Source organism: Takifugu rubripes, chromosome 17 (assembly GCF_901000725.2).
Source record: "Takifugu rubripes chromosome 17, fTakRub1.2, whole genome shotgun sequence".
Lineage (NCBI taxonomy): Eukaryota > Metazoa > Chordata > Actinopteri > Tetraodontiformes > Tetraodontidae > Takifugu > Takifugu rubripes.
Window position 1 is genome coordinate 6,683,002 of NC_042301.1, and position 23,887 is coordinate 6,706,888.

The 23,887-nt window shown below is 43.8% G+C and overlaps 2 protein-coding genes across 3 annotated transcripts; one reads left to right on the forward strand and one right to left on the reverse strand.

The window, feature by feature from the left end:
- Positions 1–825: 825 nt before the first annotated feature.
- On the forward strand, positions 826–17,179 carry lcorl (ligand dependent nuclear receptor corepressor-like). 2 transcript variants are annotated; one of them, XM_011612603.2, is made up of 8 exons: positions 836–1,021; positions 1,762–1,827; positions 3,139–3,227; positions 3,923–4,049; positions 4,174–4,395; positions 4,508–4,580; positions 10,731–15,772; positions 15,853–17,179. In XM_011612603.2, exons 1-8 carry the CDS (start codon positions 928–930, stop codon positions 15,858–15,860), a joined length of 5,721 nt encoding a protein of 1,906 aa, XP_011610905.2. In that variant the 5' UTR covers positions 836–927; the 3' UTR covers positions 15,861–17,179. The 2 variants fall into 2 exon arrangements, with proteins under 2 accessions (XP_011610906.2, XP_011610905.2); XM_011612604.2 differs by lacking the exons at positions 10,731–15,772; positions 15,853–17,179 and adding an exon at positions 5,458–9,103 and having other exon boundaries at positions 826–1,021.
- A 68-nt stretch (positions 17,180–17,247) lies between these two features.
- ncapg (non-SMC condensin I complex, subunit G) lies at positions 17,248–23,460 on the reverse strand. The gene is made up of 22 exons (XM_011612602.2): positions 23,359–23,460; positions 23,056–23,168; positions 22,653–22,886; positions 22,270–22,498; positions 21,993–22,138; positions 21,817–21,901; positions 21,460–21,652; positions 21,223–21,372; positions 20,962–21,102; positions 20,751–20,874; positions 20,597–20,686; positions 20,146–20,334; positions 19,954–20,064; positions 19,706–19,825; positions 19,130–19,366; positions 18,873–19,054; positions 18,607–18,772; positions 18,303–18,470; positions 17,796–17,919; positions 17,676–17,723; positions 17,535–17,604; positions 17,248–17,464 (listed from the first exon to the last, which is right to left on the reverse strand). The coding sequence occupies exons 2-22, from the start codon at positions 23,161–23,163 to the stop codon at positions 17,338–17,340; spliced, it is 3,042 nt and encodes a 1,013-aa protein (XP_011610904.1). The 5' UTR covers positions 23,164–23,168; positions 23,359–23,460; the 3' UTR covers positions 17,248–17,337.
- Between the last annotated feature and the right edge of the window lie 427 nt (positions 23,461–23,887).

Sequence of the window (23,887 nt, forward strand, 5' to 3'; positions counted from 1 at the left end):
AAATTCATGATTTCGATTACATTTTCATCCTTATCGTCCCAAGAACTGCAGCGTATTACTCAGTGGAATCAAACTGAGAAGTAGACAAGAAAATATGGAGGATGGAGAACATTTCGCAACAAGCATTTTCACTACTGACACCTGAAAGACACCACAGAGATTAACTGCAACCTTCACATACAGCAAATTATACTAACTTTATTAATAAAATTACACTAGAGATTGGAGTCATTTATTCATAATTTACGGCGAAGTTGTAAAAAGAAAAAAAAATCAGAAGAAAAGATCTCTGCTGTCCCCGTGCGGTCAAACTGTAGCGGAACATCTATTTACGTCTTCTTCTTTTTTCTCATCATCACAAACATCGGGAATATGAATAAATGAATAAAATGTAGTTTGTCCTCCGTTAATTTGCGACATTTGATAATGTCACTCTGATATTAATTGCTGTTAAAGCTTAAAAGCTTCCTGTTCCTTTGCATTACTTGGCAATGAAATACTCTGTGGTACATAGATGGAGAGGAAAGAAGATTCCATAAAATCTATTAGATGAGGTTGGTTAGAGTTTTTGATCACTAGCCTCGTCAACTGTAACTGTAAGCCTGTTGGGCTGTAACCCCCTCCACACCTTCAAACACAACACTAAGCCAGTTATAGAACATTGGCTTCTTTTGCTTGAGAATCTGGCTGTTTGCTATGTGTCTGGGCGGATGGTGTGTCAAATATACCTTTAAACATCACTATTCCTTCTATTAACCATGGTAGGCCGACGTGAAACTGATCGTAGTTCTGCGGTTGGCTTGCATGTGGCGCTAGTGCTTATCCGCTGGCCGTGCGCTAGTGAGTAGAAGAAGACGCTGAGCCGCAGCGTAGCTGAGACGCTTCCTGACGTTCAGCAGAGGGGGAGAGAGGGAGGAAGAACACAGAATGGCCACCGTGCAGTGCTCCAAGTGCACGGCAGAACGAAAGGGGTTTCGTCGGGAACTTGATTCTTGGCGACACAAATTGATACACTGTGTCGGTATGATTCATGTTAATTTTCACGTTCTATCAAAATATGTCCAGTGTCGAACATTCTGCATCCGAATACAGATCCATCGTTACTCGGAGCTATCTTGGATAGCTAATGCTAGCTAGCTAGTAACCTGGCACCATAGGTGGCCAGCTTTAGCGGTTAAGTTAAACTGGCAAGCTAATATTTACCAGCTGGCTAGCCATTGAACCGCCTGTTTCTTTGTCCCACCAAGCTATCTTATGACTCGCCGGTACCTGCTTTTAGAGAAGATTTTTTTGAGAAAAGGAAGGTTGCTGTAAGCAATATTGGTGCATATTTTAAATTAATACTCGATGTCGTGTCTGTTTCTGGAGAATTGTTGGCTACACCTTGCTAAAAACCGGAGCTAACAAACGAACACCTTGGCTGTTATTTTCCGGGGTGCAGAAGATGGCTAATGTCACTTTAGCATCAGAAAGGCATCGCCGTCCTACCGGTGGGCTCGGTTTTCAGACCTGCTATTTTAAACATTTCAGGCTTTATCCGATATCCCCCGCGGTCTCAGCCACAGCTGTCTCTCGGCGTAAACAACCGTCAGATTGACGAAACAATAGGAGCATTTTCAAATATTCAAAATCTAATCACCGTGGGATCGTAAGGACTCTATACTATGCATGTTGTCATTAGCGGCTCGGTTCTGTCAGAACCTGTGACGCTGAGGAGACCTGAAACAAAAATTGACAACTGCTTTATGTGCGTGTTTGCAGGATTTGAAAGCATTCTGGAGGGAATCTGCGGCCAGATGTTGCTTGGAGACCTCACATTGCATGATGGTGGGTTTTATGCTCATTAAATGAGCCATGTAATTACTTTGTTTCATATGTCTTCTAATACATATTTATTCTTAAAAATTATTTTTGCTTTGACAAAAGCTCAGTTTCATTTACTGAAACAGCTGGAATATTTGTTTATGACACTACATGCATATTGGATCTGGAGACAATAGAATATATGCATGAATGCTTATTTTTTAAGACGAAGCATGCCTTGTGTGTATGTTGGTGACCGTGAAGGGAAAACTAATGGCTAGCTTAAATTTTACTGAATATGTACCCCAAGGAACCTGTTTTCCCTCTAACGATGCTGTAATGTAAACAACTTTTTTACCTTTTTCTAATTAATTTATAACAATTAAAATGATGTTTTTTGCTGAAGCTATATGATTTTTCTGGTTTAAGGCCACCACAACAAGAAGTAACATATCAAGCCAACGGTTCACAGACAGTCTCGTATTTAAGAGGAAGTCATCACTGATGTTCTGTGCATATAGCTCCTCATTCTTAGCAGTGTATGTCCGGCACTTCCTAAAAATAACTGGGCGATTCTAGTTGATACCAATAGCTCAAATTTGGTTCCATCAGAACACAGCACCTTCTCTCAAGCCCACTCTGAATCACTGTTCAATGGCAAACTGAAGGCGGCCTCTTCATGCACCACCTTGAGCAAGACTTCAGTTCATTGTTTCCCAGTGTAACCAGTCACCATCTGTTTATTGGTGATTGAGGTCACAGTTGGCTTCAGATCGGTAATGCTCCTGCTGTATAGTTTTAGTTTTTTATTATCCTCGTGATCGTCCTCACTCCATCAGGCAAGATCGTGCATGCACCTGCAGACCAAATGATTGTCCTTTTGTGTGGCCTTGCAGCCTCGTGCCGGTCTACAGTCTCTTGCCCATGCTACAGAGATTGGAAAGAAATTGATTCCTAAAAAGTACAGCTGAGCAGTTGAGCTCAGGAGTTTTTGTTAAGTGCTGATTGTACTCAACCACTTGGACACCAGCTAATCTGTGAGAGTTACAGGGGATCACATACTTGTTTCACTCAATGAAATGCGCTTTTTATAACTTGTATATTGTGTATTTAATGTATTTTGGGCTGATGTTCTATCTCTTACCAAAATGAATAAACATCATTTCAAGGGTTCATGTGTGACGCCAAATGCCTAAACTCCACCTGGCCTGCACAACAGAATTGTTAGCATCCAGAGACATCAGTGGCTTTAGTTTTGAATAAATAAACGTGACAACAATTTTAGAACCGTTTTCTTTGTTATTAATCTGGATTCTGGGACAATGCATCTTTCAGGTTGTCAACCTGAAGAGGTAGATGACTGGATCCCAGCTGCAAGTGTTACTCAGTGTTCATTCTGCAACTTACCCCTGGATAAACTGGCTGTGAGTAAAGTTTAAACAAGGAAATTATCTGTTTTCCGTCTCTGTCTTTTGGCGGCTTTTATTATCTGTTTTCTGGGCATATGATTTCAAATTTATCGTCAATAGAAATTGAACGTGCATGATTTTACCGTCACATTCGGCATTTAACGATGAATTGTTGAAAGGAAACTGTGGGCTCCACATGTGAAGGGCTTGTTTAAGGTGTTTTAATGATGGGCTTCCTGGTCGTCACCATTTCACAACTGTTACAGCCTTTGTGGTGAACCTCTGTCAGAACACCTGTAGTTCAGCTCAGGCAGAGCAAGACGACCACCTGCCATCGACAGACAAGCATCACCTCTGAGCACCACTTTTCTCCCGCACATGCACAAGCTCTTTGCACTGGTCACATGTCTAGCTCACACGTCACCGCTCTCACCATCTGTCCCACACACCCTACAGTGGTGGAAACTTGAGGAAGATCCAGTCATACATTAATGTACAGGTTAAAATTAGCTTTAGGTACTAAAATAACTGGGTGCAGCGCTGAACTTCAGTAGGAGCTGAAGCCAGGCAGGAAAGTGACTCTATGGCTGGAGTTCATCTTTGAATCACAGTCGTTTTCTACAGTTTCACTGTTAGATCTATCAGGTTTCAATCATTATCAAAGTCATGTTCTGTTGTGTATGACAATCTGTCTGCTTGGTTGATTGTAGGATCAAGCACCCTCATCCAGGTCACCCCTCTCTTCTCCTTCTGATTATTCTAACGGTCAAGCTCCAACCATCTCTGAAAGCCACCAGTCTGCACACAGATTCCTCCAGGCTGTGTTTCACAACAAAGGTCAGCAAATAGATCCCAAGTTAAGGTTATCATGGTGGTAGCAGATATACAGAGCCCATGTTTTCAGAAGTTCAAAGTAAAATAAAAAGAGTTCTATCAATGAAAGTTGGGTTTGTCTTGACAGACGTGCACATTGGCTGTGATTCCAACATCCCTCTGGTTGCTCAGGAGCTGATGAAAAAGATGGTACGTCAGTTTGCCTTGGAGTACGCATGCAAGTGCCTGCTCAACACCAGTGCTAATGGTGTAACAACAAGGACCTCATCACCGCTGTCAGCAACAGCAGACGGCCCTCTGGACCTCACAGTAAGCCGAACCCATGAGAAGGACGCTCAAAGTGAACCTGGTAGGAAAATACATCATATTGATAGTTTTTTTATTTTTAATCAAATGTTTTTGTTACTGGGATCTGAACTGGTTTTAATCAACTGTTTTTGTTTTTTTTGTTTATCTTTCAGATGCCGTGCTCGACCTTTCCAACAGGAACTCTGCAGCTTCGTCAATGTTCTCATCCACACAGAAGGCTTCAGGGTAAGACTTTAGTTTCATTACTTGTATTATGTTGTTACGTTTGATTGTTGCTCAGTATTGTTTACAGAATGCATGAGGGCGACAACCCATTGACCACCTTGCTATAATACATAAAAGAAATGACATTGCAAACCCACTGATGACTGAATCATGAGTTTGTATGTGAGGAAGTCTTCATTTCCACGTTCAGCACCATTGTGTACTGTACACTGTTATTTTTGAGTGTATAGCATGGCTGTATTATTGGCACTAATGTTATACTCCTGCCATTTTACCGTGCATTGATCAAGTCACAATTGTTCAAAACAACTACTGTACTTCAGAGATGATGTGTAGTCTGTGTTTGGTGAAGGTTCGGCTCAGTTCACTGTTAGTCTTCTAGCTGGTGTGGGTGATTTGATTCAGTGGGGTTGACTCTTTTATCTCTTGAGCGGTAACGTCACAGCAAATGCACCGTTTTATAACATTTTCCAACAACACAGGAGTGCACATTAAGGAGAAAACTGCAGTACTTAACAGTCATTTCACCTCCTTTTTCATGAGTTTGATTATTCAGCCTCCAAGATTTAGGACTCTAACAGAAGGATATCACACAACAGCAGGGACTGTGTGAGCATCAAAGTAACCCCAGCCATTCACAGACTGTCCCTCGTGGACGTGAAGAGGCTTTGCTACCCAGAAAGAATGTGTGTGCATGTACAACACACATCAGCGTGTGTGAGAGTGCAGAAACAAATACATGAAAGATAGCAGTCAGAGTGATGTTACCAACACAAGGCATAAAGGAGTGGACCCCCCCCCCCAATCCCATATGCCAAAATCAAATCCCCCCCATCACCTCCATCCTGACCCTGCTATTTGGTCCTCCCATCCTTAGGAGGCAGTGCAGGCAGAAGAAGGTGGAGTACTTTGAGAGGAGCTTGGAGCTGTCTGAGGGGCTGCTGTCCAAGGCCTTGAAGGACATTCGTTCAGGGAGGCTGCAGGAGCAGCGGGCAGCATTACTTTATGGAATACCTCTTCACACGCTGAAGCAAGGTCTGGACGATTGGCCTCAACTTGCACCAGTGAGCCCAGATTTCAGGGATGAAATGACCTCGTACAAGCTGATGTCATCGACGCTTGGTGGGGAAGCCCGACTCGTTTTGCAGAAGGTGGCAGCCTGGGCAGAACAAGCAGAGGTTGGAGAAGAAGCTGAGGATACTGAAGTGTCGGGTTTCTCTTCATCACCTCTGTCTTTGCATCAACCTAAAGGTCAACAGAAAACCATCTCACGGTCATTTCCCCAGCTCAGGGATGCTCTCCAGCTCTCGCCAAGCCCCACCCACAGTGCGGAACCACCCACATCCCTCCGAATTCCTCAGGTCCGGTCCATGTCTGACCACAGCAGATCTATTCCAGCTGAGAACAGCAGCACATCTAAAAATGCATACCAACGCACCTCATCGACAGAAGCGTCCGTTAGCCCATCAACTGTTAGCGGTAGACCTTCATCTCTCTTTAAACTAAAACCTCTGTACTTGCCGAACACCTGTCCCACCAGTGCTATTCAGGCATGTCTTCGAGTGGGGCGACGGGGGTCCTCGCAGGAGGATTCAGAAGACGGCACAGGTGGTCGGGATAAGGACAAGCAACCAAGGAAGAAACGTGGAAGATACCGCCAGTATGACCATGACCTGTTGGAGGAAGCCATCAGCATGGTGATGGCTGGTCGGATGAGTGTCTCCAAAGCCCAGGGGGTTTACGGGATCCCCCATAGCACGCTAGAATATAAAGTCAAGGAGCGTACTGGGACATTGAAGAACCCTCCTAAGAAGAAACCTGCCAATTCCAACTTGGTTGGTTCTGGAACCAGTTCTGTTAACTCAGGGACTCACACCTCGGCTGCTCTGTCAAAGGTGTTCTAGACCTCAAAATGCCTCCAGAACTCCTCAACACTTGAACTCTTCTCTCACAAGATAAAAACACAACACATGCCTTTAGAATATATGTGGAACTTGATATTCAGGTCTCGGTGCGTCCGTAATGTGGTAGTCATACTCTGTCGTGTTTCTCAGTCCTGGACTTTTCTGGTGTTTCATTGATGTGGAGGCCAGAGTCTTGGGAAGATTATATATCTGAAACCTTGATCAGAATATTTATCCACTACTTTTCAAAGGGATCATAACTCCTCATGACCGTGCAGCACATTATACACACACGCTACTTCAGTTTCTGTGGTTTAAACGGTTGATCCTCTGCTGCTGATTGTCTCATTAGTACATTAGTGGATGTCAAGAAAATGAAATTACACCAGCATTGTCCTTAAAAGAGTTTCAGGAAGAACTTGATTATGTGCTTAGTTTATTTTCCTTTAAGAAAACACTGAGGTTGATTCTCAATTTTCAGACGGTCCAGGATCAAACATGAGAAATGGCAAAAACATAAAGTGTGACTGTCACATTTGCTAGCTGTTAGGTTTATTAGGTTATTCAGGTTTGAAGAAATTCTTAAAGCTCCATGTTAATGGACCAATGATTGTCATTTACAGCTTTCTATCTCTGGGTATTTCACCCAGGCTACTCAAGTGACTTAGAGCCATTACAACCGAATCAATACTCACTGGTGGACACCTCAACAAACAGGGAGATTGTACACTGCAAACTGCTGTGGTGGCTACACCTTTGACTTTTTAAAAGAGATTATCTTTAAAAGAAAAAGAAAAGAAAAAAAAGCCATTTTGTGTCTATGTAGTTTTTCCGTGTATTTGTGCAAGCTAGTCTGAACATTATCTTGAGAGTAGTTGAAAAGCAACCATGCAGCATGTTTTTAAATGTGCACTGATAAGCTTGGGTAATGTTTGTTCCTGTGTATGTTCTGTAAAATATTCTGTTATCGCTGATGCTTTGAAATCTGGCTATTGTAGCCGTATTGTGCTGTTGCCGTTGGTCGGTACACCTCAACTCAGCTCTACGTGCTTTTTGTTGGGTTTCTGATAGTTTTTGGTAAAATTTGATGGATACATTTGTGTAAAGATGAGGCTGTATTTGGCAGAACAGCTCTTTTACAGAAGGCTTAGATTGAGTCAAGGTGACTGCAGCTGAGTTCTGCCGGCGCATTTTAACACAGCTTTGTTTTGAACCTCATGCATGACTGCTGCTCAGCCTTTTATGGTACTGGACTTTCACCAGTACAGCCACAGCAAGGTTAATTTTTACTGGAATGTAATGTACAGTAGAGGACGTAAGGATATATATGGTGGTGAACTGTTGCTGTGTGAATATTGCAGCCTGCTGTTGTGAGTGGAGAGACTCAGTGCTGTTCTACTTACATGCTTCTTTGGATGAGAAAACGTTGAATATTGCGCCTATGTTCAAGTGGATGCTTTCTTTTACAGTGCTACTACCAAAGCAGCAGTTCAGGGTTACCCACACAAAGCTGCTTCTCTTTATTTTACTGTGATGTGTCTGTCACTCGTGCTCTTTTACATATACCTCTGAAGTGTATCTGCCTGACCCTGTGATGTTCTGCTCAACTTTCTGGGGTCTGAGTCCCAATTAGCTTAAGAGCACCTACTGGGCTGAACACCACCCAAATGTACATACATTGTCACCACTGACATAAACAAAGATGGACTCCACACCTTTTTTCTAGTGTACACTAATGAATCCAAAATTACGGGTATATCACCACATGTGTCATACATTAGTGGATTTCATTTGGAAGCATGTCTAATCTTTAGACTGATCTGATAATTGATAACTACTTCAATGTTGGCAGGCATACGTTCTTAACTTTTGGTGGACAATAAGGTTGATATTTTGGAGGATGAGGAGTACATTTTCTGTACGACATCCCACATCAGGACTTTTTGGTGCAGATTTCTTCATCTTTTTTGCCACCATTGATGCATTAATTGCAAGTTTTTCTTGTGGATCAAGGAACAGAAATTTTCTTGATCCAAACATTTGTTATTATTTATTTTTTCTTTGTGTGTTTGCAACTTTTAGTCTCCTTTTTAAAGCAATGTTTTGAGTTGACTAACAAACCTAAACATCCAAGTTACTATATAATAGTAAACATTTGCAACAAAGTTATTTAAGAGCATATTTTTACGCATGAGAGAATTTCAGATAAACTTCTCATTTGTACTACAGGGATCTTTTGTTTGCTCACAAGTAATTTAGTGCACTATGATTTTTTTTAAATGAATTTATTTATTTATCGATTGTGCTGCAGAATTGTGATTATTTGATTGTCGTAGGTCTTTTTTGTGACGAGTCACTTTGATTCAAGGTGAAATTTGTTGTTGCTACAATCGCATGAAAGCTTTTAAATGTGGGAATTTAATTTATTTAGTTCTTAATGATGCCCTTGACTATTGTGGATGCTTAGTGTTAATGTTGATGTGGAATTATTTAGGTGATAAAATATATATTTATTTACTGTATTTTCACGACCATAAGGCGCACTGTATTAAAAGGCACAGTCTCAGTTATGGGTGCTATTTCTGCATTTAAAACATAAATAAGGTGCACCGTATTATTAGGCGCATGCTGAAACATACAGTAAAAATGACAACGGAAGTAAAACAGTGAGTTTCAACACATTTATTGAACAAAATATTCATTCTTCCGCCACAAAACCATCAAAAGTTTTTATCTTCTGTATCTGAATTAAACAGCTGCACTATTTCAATGTCCAACATCCCAAATTCCTCTTCTTAATCATCTGAATCGGACTCACCGACCGGTTCCGGTTCAGCGTTGATTTTGTGAAAGCTCTTCCAATACATGAAGACGGTATCATAGCCCATGCGTCTACAATCCACCCGCACTGGTGGCATAACTTGCCCGCCGCTGCCTCATAGTCTTTGTGAAGGAGTGTTTGCCTTCCATCATCCAGCGCTCTGTCCGTTTCCGTGGCAGCCGAGAACCACGACGACTTCTCGTGCCCCGTTGTGCGTATCGCCACCGTGCTGGTCCCTTTTTCTCCACTTTGTGGGTCAATGGGATGTTAAAAGTCAGAGGGATCTCATCCATGTTGGTAATGTGGCTGGGCGCGGTTATCTTGTCGCGGCAGTAGGTGCGGAAGATGGCCGCCCTCTCCTGGTAATCCGCGGGCAGCCGCTGCGCAACAGTTGTCCTTGCGCGTATGGAAAGATGCCGCCTCCTCATTAAGCGAAAACACTAAGATTGCTCGATTGCCATTTTCAGCCACATATTCGATGGCCTGCAGTTTAAAGTACGCCTCATTCATACGCGTCTCGCTTGACCGGCGCCATTTAGGGGATCCTTATGCGTAGGTGTGCCGCTAATCGATTGGCGGAGCGTTTACCGTAGTGCACCTACCATAAGCACACAGCAGATTTTGGAACTCAGTCCACACACAAGGCGCTCCATAGTATAAGGCGTCGATTTTTGAGAAAATCTCAGTGTTTTAGGTGCGCCTTATAGTCGCGAAAATACGGTATATTTGGATATCCTACCATGATTAATGGAATGTAATACTCTGCATTCAGCCCATATACACAGGTATGGACATGTACAGTACTTATGATCTAAGCATTTTTTATGATATTTAAGTCACAAATCATTTGTGGGCAACAAATTGTCAGTTTGAACACTGGAGGTTTTGTGACGGCTCCTATTGGTGAATGTTCTGTTAAGCTAAATTTGGTTGATGCGTTTCTACAATCGTTCCTTCGGCATTTTGCTGAGTGTTATCATTTAGCAACTCATCAATAAAACCCTTCTCTGTTCACTTGTCACATCATTTCTTTGGCACTCTTTTAAAGTTTAGGAAATGTTTCCTTTCAAGGGATTCTCAAGGACATGCTTTCTTTAGCAATCAAGGTTAAATCAGGGTTAAATCAGGGTTTCATCACCCACTGTCTTTCTAATCTGAGCAGCTGTTTCTTCACATTGAAAAGCCTTATCTCAGACTAGTGACTGGGTGGTTTTCTTTTTGTCTGTCTTACATTTATCACACATGATTAGTAATGATAAATGTAAGTGGGCTGCAGGTGTACAGTAAGTATGCACCCACTAAATGATCCTGTCTGAAACAATATTTCCTTGTATTTGGTATCAAATGATTTATAACATAATCCTTCCTGTATTATTAGCACATGTTGACATAATAAACCTTTATTCTTCTTATTTTTACATGTAGCTGCCTGCTGCCGTTGCCTGCTGAAGAATTGGGACAGCCAGAGCGTAGGTGTCATCAGAGCACTGCACTGGATGCTCTTCTGAGCTCACTTTGCCCATCGCACCGGTCTTTACTCTACCAGATTCTGAAGCTGGCACAACAGGAAAAGTTGTTGTTATTTCTAAATGGCAGACATGCTGGTCGACACTGTTACTGTGGCAAAAAAACAGAAGAGAAGGTTGCCCCTAATGTTGCCCCCTTCCATAAATCCCAAAGCTGCTGCTCATACAACCCCTTTAATAATTGTAATGGCCCAGGACAACTGAGCAGCATAACACACAATCCCATGGTCTTCAAGCCAAATGGCAGCCTCCATCTTTACCATTTTACAAACTGTAAAGCCGGTGCTCATCAAGCCTCAGGCTGCTGCTGCTGCTTGCAGACCACTGGGGTGGAAACATACACTCTTCTTTGTCCCAAGAGGTTGCACGTCATTTCATGCCCCAGCCTGGCTGTATGTAACTCCAACAACTTAATGTGTCCATTGGCATCAACATCAAAACCCTCTTCCCTTTGTACCGTCTCCAGTAGCTTACATCCCTCCTCGACAGCCTGCTGTAACCAGCAAAAGCTCCATGCCTGCCACTGTTATTCAAACTCTTTTCATGTGGGTGAGAACAAAACTGCACAAGGGGTTAGAGATGCAGATCCTCCCTGTCCCGTCCTGAAGAGAGAGCAAAGCCCGTCCCCACCCCCTCTGTCTCCTATACCATCAGATGTGAGTAAGAAATGTGATGAGAAGCCACCCTCCCTCCTTCCCCATAGCCAGGGGGAAGATGACAGTTTGAATTCAAGTCACCAGGAAGCGAGTATGTGTATGGGAACCAAACAAGAACAAGACCGTCATCCACCAACAAATAGTCAATCTGACCCAAATCCAAGTGTGACCATTCTGCAGGATGTGATGAACCGCTTCAGTGAGAAGCTGGAGACAATCAGACCAGCAGAGAAAGATCCATCACTGGATTCTACAGTCATGTGCGTTTCTGAAAACGAACCTCCACCATCCCCTTCAACCAGCCAAAAGGTGCATTTTCATGCCGACGCTCATTTAACTGAAATTATCACCACGGTGCTTCACACAGGTAGCGCTAGCGACTATAATCTCAACGAATTGTTCAACTACCAGGACAGCAAAGATCCCAAGTCACCCAATACACGCTCTCGCCGTCGTCAAGAAGTCCTTGCAGCTATGGCAACGCCTACTCATGACGCCTACAATAGGAGACATACTTTACAAATCAAACGAGAGCTTGCTATGTTGGACCCGTCTCATACCAGAAGAAAGGCTCCCCTATTAAAGAGGGCTAAATCAACTGCTCACTCAGTTACAGATGGACCTAAACAGGAAACGGACACTGAGCTGGAACCTACCAAGAATAACGGAAGTAGCGATGGATCGCTGAAGTTCGCAGTGGCCGAGTGTGGCGAGGATGAAGTTAAAGAGGAGATCAAGGCTGTTGTTATAACAGAGGAGGTCTTAAATGGTAAATCGGAGACAGAAGAAATGTTAATATCACAGGAGGAAACTACAGATGCTCATGTAGAAAATCAAACAATGAGCCTTGAGCTGCAGAGCATTTGTGTAAATAAAGGTTCAAGAGAAGGTGGTTTTCAGACGGAGACAAGCACGACTTCAACTTCAGCAGAACAACCTCGTAAGGTGGGCAGACCCCGTAAAAGAGGTCTGAGTCACAGTGCAGGAAGTGATGGGATCAACCAGGAATCCTTATCAGGGCCTGATGGCAACAGTAGATCAACTCACGGCAAAGATGGGACTGCCAAGGATGCAAGGAGATCTGGGAGAAAAATAGTCCCACCTCAGCGGTTCTCATCTTTTGTAACAGAGTCCAAGAAAATGTTCTTTGTTGCATGTTTTTCTGAAAATATCTTCAACAAGGAAGTAGAAAAGGACCCTGCATTATTCCAGGAACTAGATAGTGAAGAATCAAACTTGAAATCCACAAGTGAGAATCCTCTCACCACCTCGGCTCAGCATCCGCTAGAATCTGCACATGAAGAATGTGCAGATTGGAAAGCATCCCGCAATCCTTCCTCTGTCCAAGACAAGAGCCCAACAAAGGTTTGTCCAGACGGAGCAGGTTGCGCCAGCCAGGGTGCCGAAATTCTCGGAAGGCTACGATCAACTTCCAAAAGATTGCAGGATTTAAAGTTCACCTCAGAAGCCGCAGCAAATATATCTGACTCCACTACATCTGCTACCTCTGTCCATATCACCTCAAACTGTCAGCTGCCGTTCACTAGTCCCATTAAACTCATGTTTGTATCTCCAGTACAGAATGAGGAAGGAGTCAGGTACAGTCTTAAAGCAGCAGGCCCTGGTTGCAATGGTCAGGCAGAGGATCCCTTTGACCCATGTGAAGAGTCCTCCTGGAGTGGAACATCTCGGAAACACAACAGCCAGGTCACCGAGTTAACTACTCCACAGGTAAAATCTGTAGCTTCCCCAATCAAGACTGTTACCTCACCATCACCCAGAACTGCCTCACCATTCAGGGCTGTTTCACAACCGTTTAAGGCTACTTCCTCACCACCAACCAGGTCTTCCCCTTTATCTCCATCCAAATTGTCCTCCTCCCCAGCCAAACTCGCCTCCACAGCACTTAAATCCGGTTCCTCTCCGAGAAAGTCGCCGTCTTCGCCAGCCAAGTCACTGAGGTCAGCTTCCTCCTCACCTAAAATATCGCCAAGAAGATCAGGCGAAGGTACTCCTACTAAACTTCTGTGTGACATGTTGCCTTTTGTTGAATCAACTCCTCAGAAAAGGCGTCCAGGTCGGCCAAAAAAGCTGAGACCACAGCTGGAGCAAAAAGTGAAGAGGCCAATAGGTCGTCCACGCAAGCAGAAAGATGCAAATTCAGTCACAGGTGCCAAAAAGTCAAATGGAAACTCTGATAAACCCTCTGATGATGAAGACAACGCCAACAAGAACCTAAAAATAACGGTAGTGTACGGCCGCTCCAGGAGAAACAAACGCACCGTGTCAGAGGGCTTTGACCAACTGCAAACGGAATTCCGTGATGCTTGTCAAGCCGCAGGTCTTAAAGGTGACTTGGGAATTTTAATGCACAGCTCGAACCCCTGCTCAGGTAGCCTCCAATCATCCATGGAACCACTGGAGATCTTAAATTTCGTCAGCCCCCCGAAAGAGTCTGCGACGCAGTCGAGCAGTAACATCAAATGTCAGAAGCGGGACGACTCTGCACCAATAAGGAAACCAGGAAGACCTGCAAAGGTTAAAATCTCTGGGATCTCTGTCACGGTAACCACCGTGTCTCCGAGACAACGTAAAATTCAGATTAGAAAAAATAACAGACAAGCTCCTGAAACACTGATTCGTACAAAAGTGTGTTCCCCACAATTTAAAGCCACTAAAGGGCCTTTGGCAATGCACTGTAAACCAGCCGGCAGAGTCGCTCCCACGGACATCAGGGCAGAAACAAAGGATGAAGGTAAAGACAGAGTGGCAGTGCGTCACTCAGCAAGGGTGCGGAAGCCCTCCGTCCACTTTCTGCATGCTGTGGCCACCTCTGCCTATAGATCATACAGCCGCAGCAATGCGCTGCTACGCCGATCCAAGCAACTTCTGCTCAACAAGGTTAGCAATGAAAGGAAACAGGCGGAGCATGTGAGCAACACAGAGGTTAGTGGGGAGGACAGGATCTGTGGACTCAGGAAGCAGGACATCGATGAAGAGCTCAGCAGAATGGCAGGGATGACTGTCGACTCCATCTTCAGCCCAAAAGAGGCACTAAAATGGTGGGCTGCATCAGCCGAGGAAAAGACCATGAACCGGGAGCTTGCAAGACGAATAAGACTCATCTCTGACACTTGGGTTTCAGACATGGTGGGGAACCAGGGAAAAGAAACTGCTTTAAACTCTAAACTGAGTGGTAAATGTGACAAGAAGAGCAGACCCCCGTCGGTGGTCCGAGCCTTGTTTGACTGTTCTCCTAATAAACCCAGGTCCTGTAGCATGCAGCAGCTCTGCTCCTGGTTTATGAAAACCACAGAAACCCGTTCTCTAGCAATTGTGAAGAAAACAAGTTCACGGAACCCTTACGAAGTGATGCATTTCCCTCGTTCCGGCGGTGACAAAAGCATCTGCCACAGCCCTCAGACCGAGCGACTCCGCAAACACGTCAAGAAGTTTGCGAAAATCGTGCCAAAAAGTCCTCTGGAACACCGACTAAAGCAAAGAAGGATGAGGAGGGACTCGCAACACTCAACACATGCTTTTAAGAGAAACCTTTTCCCTTCTGAGGTCACAGAAGACAAACAAGTAGCCAAATGGGAAAGTAACAGAGTCTTCAGCAAATACCGGGCCACTCTACGTAGAGCCAGGACCAGGTTCTTAAACCAGAGGGACAGGATCATGTGGCAGAGGCGGAGGAGCCAGAAAGACATTGCTGATGCCAGCAATCAATCCGATGACCAGCTAGCACTGGGATCAGACCCCAGACGGAAGACATTACGCACATCAAAGCATTATCGGCATTTGGCCAACCGCTGTGCCACCAGTTATGTGGTTGAAGATGGGCACGCTGTGGACGTCCCCAAAGAGCAGAAACTCTGCTGTCAAGCTTGGAGTCCTGAAAGCCTAAAAGAGTGTCGAGTGTTTCTGAGGAAGATCAACTCTCCAGACAGCGAGTTGGCAGAGGAGGAGTGGGACTCCTGCACAGTCACCCTGGATGATGGGTCGCCTTCCGCAGACCTCGTTGCTGGGCGGCAGAGAGAACTGGATGAAGTGGTTAAAGCTGTGAGAAAAATGAGCTCGAACAGGCCCGCTCAGAGGAAGGAAGCAGGTTCTGCCACCGGAACGGCCCCGGAGCGGAGTGAGGTTCCAACGAAGAGGCAGAGGGGCGATAACAAGTTCCCGGGGGGCGTCTCTACCGAATCACCTCAGCCGCCACCAGCGAAGCTGTTGAGACAATCGCGGATGAAGGGCCTGACAGGGCCGAGATGGTGCGACTTTGTGTTCGGTAACTATTTTCTTTTCCTAAATATTTTCATGGAGTTTTTACAAATGACAGTAGTCACTCCCCTATTTTTGTTGTTGTAGAAAACTAAATGGAGCCCCTCTGACCTGGGAAAGGAACTGTGGTTCTTCAAGGTGCCTTTGTGATAAGCTGACCGGTTGACCGACCATCCCGCTGGTTCGTCTTCCACTCAGCAGTTATGTAGCGGTCTAATTTAACAAAAGCTTGATATTGCACTATGATCCATGAATATACTGTATATGTACAGAATGGTTCTATTTTCAGCTTAGCTTCAGTTTCTTGATGATCAAATCAGCACATCAAAGTTTAAATGGCAAGAATCTTTTTTGTTTTTGAGTCCTGGCAAGACTTCTTGAAACAGTGCCATGTCCCCAAAACTTATATCTTTATGAGGACCATCATTCCTTAGTCTATTCTTTTAACCTGGAACTTTAAATATTAATGTTGTAATTTATTACATCCCCCTGAAATGTACAGCTCTAAATACCTTTTAATATATATTTATAGTTGTTTTGGCACTGTTTAAAATGCTAATTTAATGATTAGTTTCCTTTGAAAGTCTATTGCATTGACTTTAGCTGAATGTTTGCATTATTTTTATTTTATTTTTTATTCTGCCACTTCTACCCCCGCCGCTGCCAGTTATAATTATAAAAAGTTCTCTCTTCTCTCAGTAGCTGTTTATTTGCTGACCTAAGAAGAATGCAAAGTCGGCACACACCACAGATTCGAAATGTCAAATTAGCCGTGGTGTTGAAAAGGACATGAACTGGTTTGTTGGACGTGTTCTCCCTGTATTGAATGTTGATTTCACATCTGCTTGTTGCACTGTTACATCTGAGATTCCCCCCACCCATTTTGCACACCCATGCTTCAAACCTTACTGTAAAACTAGAGTATTTGGTGCAATACAAACCCAAAAGATTTATAGGTATATATAGTTGTTTTGTTGTTGGTGACAGGTGAATGATGTAAGTACAGACGTCCTGAGACGTTATTGCAGTCGTTTCCAGTCATGTGATTGTTGCAATACTTTTTCCCTCTAAACCACCTGCATTAGTATCAGTGAAGCTACAGCTGATGGTTATTACTTTAACATTAATGTTCTGAGCACTTCTTAGCTGAGCACAGGTGTCATGTTGAGTCCTGGTTTTCTGAAGCTGCATGTCTGCAGGCAACACTCCGCTGCAGAGCCCCCGATCACCTAAAACACTAATCAGTCCCACTGATCTAAGGCTGCAGGTTGGAACAAATGTGTTGAAGCTCATGCTTTCTAGTTAAGTGTAGAAGAACCCGGTGCTACATCTGTTTTTATTTGTTTTTATACTGTCCATTACAGATGCATTAAAGAGGCATCAGAAAGCTAAATAAAGTTTTCTAAGCAAGTAATTATTTTGTATATGAGGTTTCCTTTTTTCTGAGACAACTTGTGTGTAGCGTTCACGTAAAAGTCACACTCAAAGGTTAACCAACATTTTAATCATTAAAACCACTGTAAATAATGAGTTGATAAAAGATGTGACAAGATATGGTTGATAAATGGACGTTTAAGACACGTTGGCCTCCTGGAAAATGAGAGGGTTGAGGTCCAGCTTTGTCTTTTCTAAAGCTGCAGTCTTGGCCCTGCGGGAGGGACGCATCACAGGAAGTGACTCTGGAACATTCTCTCCATCACTGAGAAAAACAAGACTGATGTAAGAACCGCTGGGACGTTCAAACACAGTTGTGTCGACTGAACCGTTACCTCTCCTCAGACGACTCCGTCCTCCTGCTCTGCTTTCTTCCTCCTTTGGCCGTGGAGGCTTTTTTCTGACCTGAGTGTTCCCAAAACACTGTTACAGAATAGATTTCCATTTGATTCTGAAGAGTGTTAATAATGTGTTACCTCTTTTCGGTTTCTTGGCAGATTTAGATAAATCATCTGTTGCAAACTCTGGAGGAAAAAAAAAGAAGTGTAAATCAACTTTTTAAAATAAAGTGTGTGTGTGTGTGCACGTGGGTGTACCGTCAGCATTGACATCCACTGGCTGTAGCGCAGTAGCACTGAGGATCTCCGCCTGTTCTTTCAAGTCTGCCAGTTGGGAGATAATCTTCTCGAGAGCACGGAGACAGACGCGATCCTTCACCACCTGAAGAAAAGAAAAACTAGCACTGAAGTGCTGACACAGTTGTTTCCTGAGCCACCCACAGGTGGATGTAGAAATAATCTCTTTGTTGGAACAACGAAATGCAGCACATTTAAAATTCTCAACAGCCGCTGAAAGAACTGTGATAAATAACGCTTATTTATTTTCACTTTAGCCAGACACAAATCCACCATTTATCACAGGCTACAAACACTAAACCCCTGCAAAAACAATTCCAATCTTGTGTTTAGTACTAATTAAGAAATGGTAAATCAGTTCTGCCTGGATAGATAAGCACACTGGTATACTGATGCACTGGTCTGAGCTCCACATAGCCATGATCCTCACAGTTTTTGCTGTTTCACATCTATTAAATGCATCGGCACCTGCACGAGCTGCTGCAGCAGCGTCTGCAGGTCTGTCCTGACGGTCTCGTCACTGCTCAGCTCCAGGTTGCTTAGAGTCTTGGCGTAGAGACGGACCTCTGGAGCTGTGGCGTCCTTTAACATCTCACCACACATGCGCACTGCCAAGTAGTCATGAACACACACCTCCTAAAGACACACAAGAGACTCAATATTTAAGAAAATTACCGCCTGTGAACCTAAAAGTTTGAGCACTACGCGCTGTCGGTCAACATAAATACAGACGTAATAAGCCTGTAAGTGATGGACCACGGATGTGTCTTACCCCTGTGTTAGGTGAGGGTTTAATAAGTGCGCTTGGTCGGGTCAGCTCCACAAGCAGCTCCACCACATTGTTAATGTCCACCTCAGCCAGTGGAGAGGTGGCAGGAGCGTTCATCAGTGTCCGAACAGTTGGCAGGAAACTCTCTTCCACAACCTCCTGGTGAACCCTAAAACATAAAGATTTTCTCTGACTGAGCTGCCCATCATTTCACCAGAGAAGGTCAACAACCACTAATGGAAACATCTGGAACAAAAGAGACCAGGTACCTGCTTTCTCTGGCGTAGAGCTGAAAGAAAACGCCTAGACAGTGCCGGAGTCTAGTGTCGTCCTCCGTAACAGGATTGTACCACAGCAACACCAAACGGGAGAAAATCTTTGCGCTGCTTATGCGTCCGGTGTACATTAGCTTGGCCAGGCCCTCCGCCGTCTCCGTGCGCAGGTCGGACACCTAAAAACAACCAACGGCCTTCAGCTGCTTCATAGGCATCCAAAAGAAAACATCAGCTTTTCACCTTCTTCCTACCTCGCTGTCCAAGAACTCTGAAAGCATCACAAGAACACTCTGGGCGCCGTCCTCGGGCACATCTGCCTTCTGCTCTGTGGCCGCCACCTCCACTTCCTGCCGGTCTGGTGACTGGGATGAAGGGGCGGCTTGAGTGGCAGCTGCTTCGGAAAGAAGCTGGAAACCGAAGAGCAACAGCAGGTCTATGATGGCTCGCAGGGCGCTGATGCGGATCTTCACTTCATCCAGCTGTGCGATCTAGACACAAACACCATAGAACTTTAGTTATTCTGTATGTTTCATACCTGGATTACATTTAATACACTTTACCTCCTGTAACTATTGGTCAATGCTCATGCCATAGTTTTATTTCTTCACCTGGTTGTTTCTTATCAACAAAATTCAAAATGCTCTGTCGAAGTGTTTATTATTGTAAATAACCCAAAACCAAGAAGAGAACCATACAGACTTGATTGTAACAGACTTTCAACTGTTGCAATTCCCAGATAATTTTAAATTATCTGGGAATTAAATTATTATCATTCATTGAGTAATGACTGTTTTTTTACACACGGCTGACTAAACGATGGTATTCACCTGTAACAGCAGGACCAGGTGGGTTTTGGCCACTTCTTTACTGTGCAGAGTGCACGTTCCCAGGCAAACGACAGCCATGTTACGAACAGCAGGGTGAGCGTTGGCTATACTGGGCAGAACCTGTTCAGGAAGAATAAGAACAACTTTAGCTCCACTCTGACTGCGTTAACCAAAATGATGAAGAAGATGAAGGCTGCGGTCCGCAGCATTAATGAACTACATAGAGATTCTGTTCAGAGTGGTCATACCAGTGAGGACATGAGAGCGCTGATGGTGGGACCGCTTCTAGTCTTCATGCTCAGCTGCTTCAACAGTTCCGCGCACATTGTCAGACATCTTAGGAGAGTTTCTGGGTCATTCTGGTAAAAAAAGAATTTTGTTAACTTTTTAATTCTATCTGAAAAAAGCACAGAAATGATGGTTCTCCTGGTGTTGTGTACCTTTTCAGTGTGTGCCTCCTTGTCATCTCCCTGACTGCTCTCTTCAATTTCCTGGAGGATTTGGTCCCTTTGCTTCTCCAGTTCTGTGATAGAGTCCTTGATTTTTGCAGCGCGAGTGAAATCCTGAGCGGAAATACACTCCTCCAAAGTTTGCTTGGCCTCCAGGATACGAACCTTGACCTCTGCAAGCTGGATGGGACATAAACAGGTTGTATTCTTGATTTACAACTCTCCCAGGACTGTTGTAGCACCTCCAACAACAGCTGAGACTCCGCAATAACACAGGCAACCCTCCTGAGGTTCCTTGGCATAACATTCACCCTCCAGCTCAGCTGGAGTATCACGAGGATGAAGGAGTGTAAATTGACAAATTCAATCAAGATTGAATATCAGAAGATATTCAATCTTTTCTTGAAATGTAATTTTCTGGATGTGAACATTAACGACCCACCTGGACCTGCTGCCGGCGGCTCTCGTTCTCGTCCACTGGCTGACTGGACCCCGTTATTGGCTCCCTCACCTCTGAGATGATCTCTGCCACCTGGGAAAGATGGACGGAATCAAATTGAGCTGCAGAAAAGTGTTTGGTGTAAAATGCAACCTACAGTCTGGATGCACCGATGATCATCAGGGATGAGGGAGAGAAGTTTTTCAGTGAGGAGGAAGACCAAAGAGGGCGGAGTCTGTGGGAGACCCAGCATCTCCTGCAACACTGACAACACACGTTTCCTACAAAACACACAACACAATTAGTGTCAATCAAAACAGCTGCTGTGAATAAATTCCATCAGAATTTATTTGGCTGCTGCACTATACCTGCCGCCCTCCTCCTTGGTGTCCAGACACCCAATGAGGTGGATGAGCTGTTGGGAGATGAACTCCTTTGTCATGACCAGCTCCAGCTGGTTAAAGTCTGCCCTCTGCTCCTCTGACAGGACTGGCACAGACTTCAGATACCTGCATCAGTGAGGAGACCAGGCAGATCAGTCAACATTGACCTGTTGGTGCAACATCTGAACGGACCTGATCAAGTCAAGCTTCAACTTCTACCTGAACTCAAACGGTTTTATATCTCACCCATAAAGGTAATCAGCATAAGTTGCAGCATCTGGTAACACCTGCTCCAGCATCTCCTCGCCATCGTCTCCTTTAGCCTTGATGAACTCACACAGAGCTCTCCAGTATAACACGTTCTCACAGGACAGAGAGTCCACAGGGATCAGCCTCCTGTCAGGAAAAACACAATCTAGAACCTCAGACTTTTATCCAGGAGTGTTATATGCAACAACTGGACATCAGTAGTTTGTAGCGGACCTGCTATCAAGCTGCACTTTGTTCTGCTGCAGTTCTTCAGGCAGTGTTGCTTTAAAGATGGCCTTCAGCATGTCCAGAGCTGTTTCAGCACAGTTTTCCACATCTAATCTGTGGAGAAGCTCTATGATGTTGCCATCCAGTCGAAGCAGCCACGCTGGCAGAAGACGAGAACAAACCAGTTCCCTCACTGCTTCTACAACACACAATCAGCTAATAAAATTAAAATCAGAAGCTACAGTTTATCAACAGTTAAGACATTTAATAGAATAAACAGTCAAGAGAACACATCACATTAACTGTACATGAAAAACAGTATTATTCATCTTCAAATCAGCTGTGAACATAAACGTTAGTTACCGGAAGTGTCACGAAGACCCTGCTGCAGCAGACTGACTCTCTGAGCAATCGTCAAGGCTTTAATATGAACTTTGTCTGCCAGAACCTCAAAACAGAAAACACAAATATAAATACATTTATGTTATGGTTATGTAAATGTCCACCTATACAGCAGCCGTAGAAGTGCGTGTAGATACCTGGTAGGCTAGCTTCCGTACGTTCTCTTTAATGTCACGAGTGCGTTTGATAACTTTGGGGAGAGTGCGAGGCGACATTGCGATGCAAGAAAGGACAGCACGCCGCACCTCAGCATTACTATCGTTTTCCAGAATCAACAAGTATGCTACAAAACAGAGAAGAAGAATATTAGATTAATGGATCACACAGCTTGGGGTTGTTCTGGAGAGAAGCTCAGAAGAGCCACAACACTCACACGTTTAGCAATGAGTTGATGTAAATTTAAAAAAAACATACCATTGATTGTTGGACAGTCTGGATCCTTCGGCTGCTGCAGTCGCGTCATGGCCAGCGCAGCCTGAATCCTGACGTTAGGAAATTTGTCTGTGACACGGACAAGCATGGCTTGGTGGATTTGATCGAAAAGGTCATCATCGATCTGGGCATTCTCTGCCATACTGCCCAGCAACTTGTTGATCAGCTGACATGAACGAAAACGCACAGCATGGCTGCTGACTTTATGAGACTGAAATGTAAAAAAACAAAAAAACAAACAGGCTATTTTATTGTTGGAAAGCTTTTGAGAATAACAAACACAATATTGTTACAAATATAACAATTTCAAAAGTAGCAGCTTGTGATAATTTATAAAAAAGAAATAATGTTCTTCAGTATTTTACCTCCAACAAGAAGTTGAAGATGAAACTCAAAAATGGATGATCGTCCTCTTCTTCTTCCTCCTCCACATCCTCCTGCTGCTCCTCTTCCTCTGCTTTTGGTGCAGATTGGAAACACGTGGAAAACCTTGCAACAAACTCCATGACATTTTCGACAGCAGGTTCGCGCCTGTAGACGATCATGGCGTACTTCAAGTAGTGGACAAACTCCTCATGGAACTGTGTCTTGTCCTCCAGCTGAAGGATGAGATGAGCGGATATTTAAAATGTTTTAAGCATTTCATTATTTCAAATGTTTCACTTTAGAAAATAAAAACCTTGTAAGGTAGTCAATGAGTACATAGAACCTAATTGGTCTGCTGATGTATGAAAACCAGTAAAGTTGTGATTCCAAGGCTGATCTGACCTTATTGTATCGGCTCTTCAGGCTGGCCACAAGCTTTGCTTTGTTATTGTGGCCCTTCTGAGCTCGTTGAAACGCCTCTTTAATGTCGATCTCATTGTCTGCAGTCATGTTACCTTCCAAGTAAACACAATTACAAACACGATTGAATCAGAAGAACCAGAACCTTCAGGTCTCTGTCGCATCGTCAGCGAAACGAAACATAAGAACACGAAAGCAAACTCAACATAACTTGCGATGTAGAAATCAGCTCCCCAGACACGGTGAAAACATTAGTCTTTTTGGAAATAAATTTTGGAAATGTACCTTTATGCTACTTGACTTCGCTGCGATAAACCGCCTGTTTTCAAATTCAACTGCCGTCTGATCTCGCGAGAACTCTTCCGTTTGTATCGGTGAATTTTGATATCAATTTAATGCCCCACACTGCCCCCTGCTGTACGGAAGAACGTACACCCGATCTACTACCCTCCTCTTCTCGGCTCTGTTCCCGACAGCAACCACCACCCTACATTATAATTATATTTGAAAATAGTGTAATGTGTATTTTATTGAATCAGTATTTGCTTTGACAAGGAGGCTATGTGACAGCTGATGTCTGTCTGTCCGTCTGTCTGCAAATCTGTGAACATAACTCAAAAAATATCATCATATTTTAATTACATGACGTTAATGATGAGCGAAGGAACAGATGTTCAAATTTGGTGATTTGAGGCATATTATTCTTTGATCTGGCTTTGATGATAATGCAACCTACTATTGTGTATATTTGACACTATACTACAGATGTAATGCAATATGCTTCACTATTGAAACTTGATTTTTCTATAAATCA